We start from the raw sequence: 1,883 nt of genomic DNA, 5'->3' as shown, positions 1-1,883 counted from the left end.
ACAATGATAAGCAAAATGATAAGTCACAGGCTTAATGGCAAATCCGTTCTAAATGTTCATCCTTATTGGTATGTTTGTGCTTACAACTGACTCAAAATTGGTACAGATCCTGTCAGAAGGTGTGGTGCACTCTCTACTTATAATGATAAAAGTCAGGGCTGTGGCCATCTTAAGGAGCTGGACTGGAAATGTCTTTGTGTTTTGTGCTATATGATTGCAAAGGGGAAAAAATCATCATCACTTTCTCTCACCCATCTCTCTGCCTCTAGTATGCCAGACTCAATATAGGCTGTGAACAAGACCCCAACAAGACCTGTAAAATCATTAAAAAACCCTCTCTCTCTCTCTCCCCCTCTCTCTCTCTCTCTCTCTCTCTCTCTCTCTCTCTCTCTCTCTCTCTCTCTCTCTCTCTCTCTCTCTCTCTCTCTCTCTCTTTCTCAATTTCTATGTCAGGCTCAATGCAGGCCATGAATAAGACTCGTAAGATCATGGTGCAGGGAGGTACCCACTTCACCAACGCCTTCGCCACCACCCCCATGTGCTGTCCATCCCGCTCCTCCATCCTCACGGGGAAGTATGTGCACAACCACCACACCTACACCAACAACGAGAACTGCTCATCGCCCTCCTGGCAGGCTCACCATGAGCCTCACACCTTCGCTGTGCACCTTAACAACTCGGGCTACAGGACAGGTAAATCTACCTCACTAACCCCAACACTAGTACTAGTGTTGTATTACATCTGTAAGAGTACTTCTACTTTTACTTTATACAAGTCTGAGTATAACCAAAACCCAAAGAGATTTTGTAAATGTATCTTTTAACACTTATCTGTAATCTATGAGATCTATGCAAAACCTCTAATGACTCGCCATTATGTTTGTCATTTTGAAAGCATCGCACTGCTGCATTCGAATATCACTGTCTTTTGTACTCCACCAGCCTTCTTTGGGAAGTACCTAAATGAGTACAATGGCTCCTACATTCCCCCTGGGTGGAGGGAGTGGGTGGCACTGGTGAAGAACTCACGATTCTACAACTACACGCTCTGCAGAAATGGCATCCGCGAGAAGCACGGCATGGAGTACCCCAAGGTGATACCCTGAGACCCTTCTATGTTAATGATTGATATTTGAATCTTATTTGATGTGTGCCTTGTAGGATTGTGACCAGATTAGGTATTGCAACTATGCTGCTCGTTGTAAGTGCTGCCTATTCCCAAATTCAAGTCTTTTCATGAATATTACTAGGTAATCAACCAACGTAGAGTAAATTTTGCAGCTAAAAATCTCTATTACTGGAAACTCTGAATGGCGGATATGGAGAAGATCCACCTTTTCATGTAATTTTCCCTGTCATAAGGAATACTTTGAATTTGATGGTGGGGGCATGAATTCCGGAAATAAACTACTATAACTATTACATAGTCTGCCATTAAGGAACATCTCCGCACATTTCAGCTTCTTGTTATTTACATTCCTCACTCTAGGGATTGGATATGATTCAGGCCTACTGCTTTGCATCTAACTTCATTTTAGCTTTAAGAAATGTATTAATGTAACAGTATTCTTTTCTTCTAACATTGTGCTATTTAGAATGCCATTTTGTAAATAAAAAAAACTACAGCATAGCAAAAAGATGGCGAACACTAACACATCTTGTCTGCAACATCTATCTCATTTGTCACATCAATATGAAACTTTTTACAGTGTATTTTATATTGTTTCTCAGGAGAATTACATGCTGATTTCACATATTTTACTTTAGTCTACAAGGATAGGATACACATTTATTGTTTTTAGTGAGGTGAGCAGCAGACTGCGGTACCTCAACCATTTAAAACGTCTCTCATCTCGTTCCGCCTGTCAGACTCCTGTCCACCT

At 41.3% G+C, this 1,883-nt stretch overlaps 1 protein-coding gene across 1 annotated transcript in view; it reads left to right on the top strand.

The window, feature by feature from the left end:
* The first annotated feature begins 453 nt into the window (after positions 1 to 453).
* Positions 454 to 1,883, top strand: part of sulf2a (sulfatase 2a) — a 27,368-nt gene continuing 25,938 nt past the window's right edge. Inside the window, exons 1-2 of the mRNA XM_063216498.1 lie at positions 454 to 693; positions 943 to 1,094. Of these exons, the coding sequence (XP_063072568.1) occupies positions 459 to 693; positions 943 to 1,094 (387 nt within the window). The 5' untranslated portion in view covers positions 454 to 458. The remainder of the gene's footprint in view (positions 694 to 942; positions 1,095 to 1,883) is intronic.

Source organism: Engraulis encrasicolus, chromosome 14, assembly GCF_034702125.1.
Source record: "Engraulis encrasicolus isolate BLACKSEA-1 chromosome 14, IST_EnEncr_1.0, whole genome shotgun sequence".
NCBI classification, from domain to species: domain Eukaryota; kingdom Metazoa; phylum Chordata; class Actinopteri; order Clupeiformes; family Engraulidae; genus Engraulis; species Engraulis encrasicolus.
The sequence above is the reverse complement of the archived record's forward strand: the minus strand, read 5'-3'. Positions and strand labels throughout refer to the sequence as shown.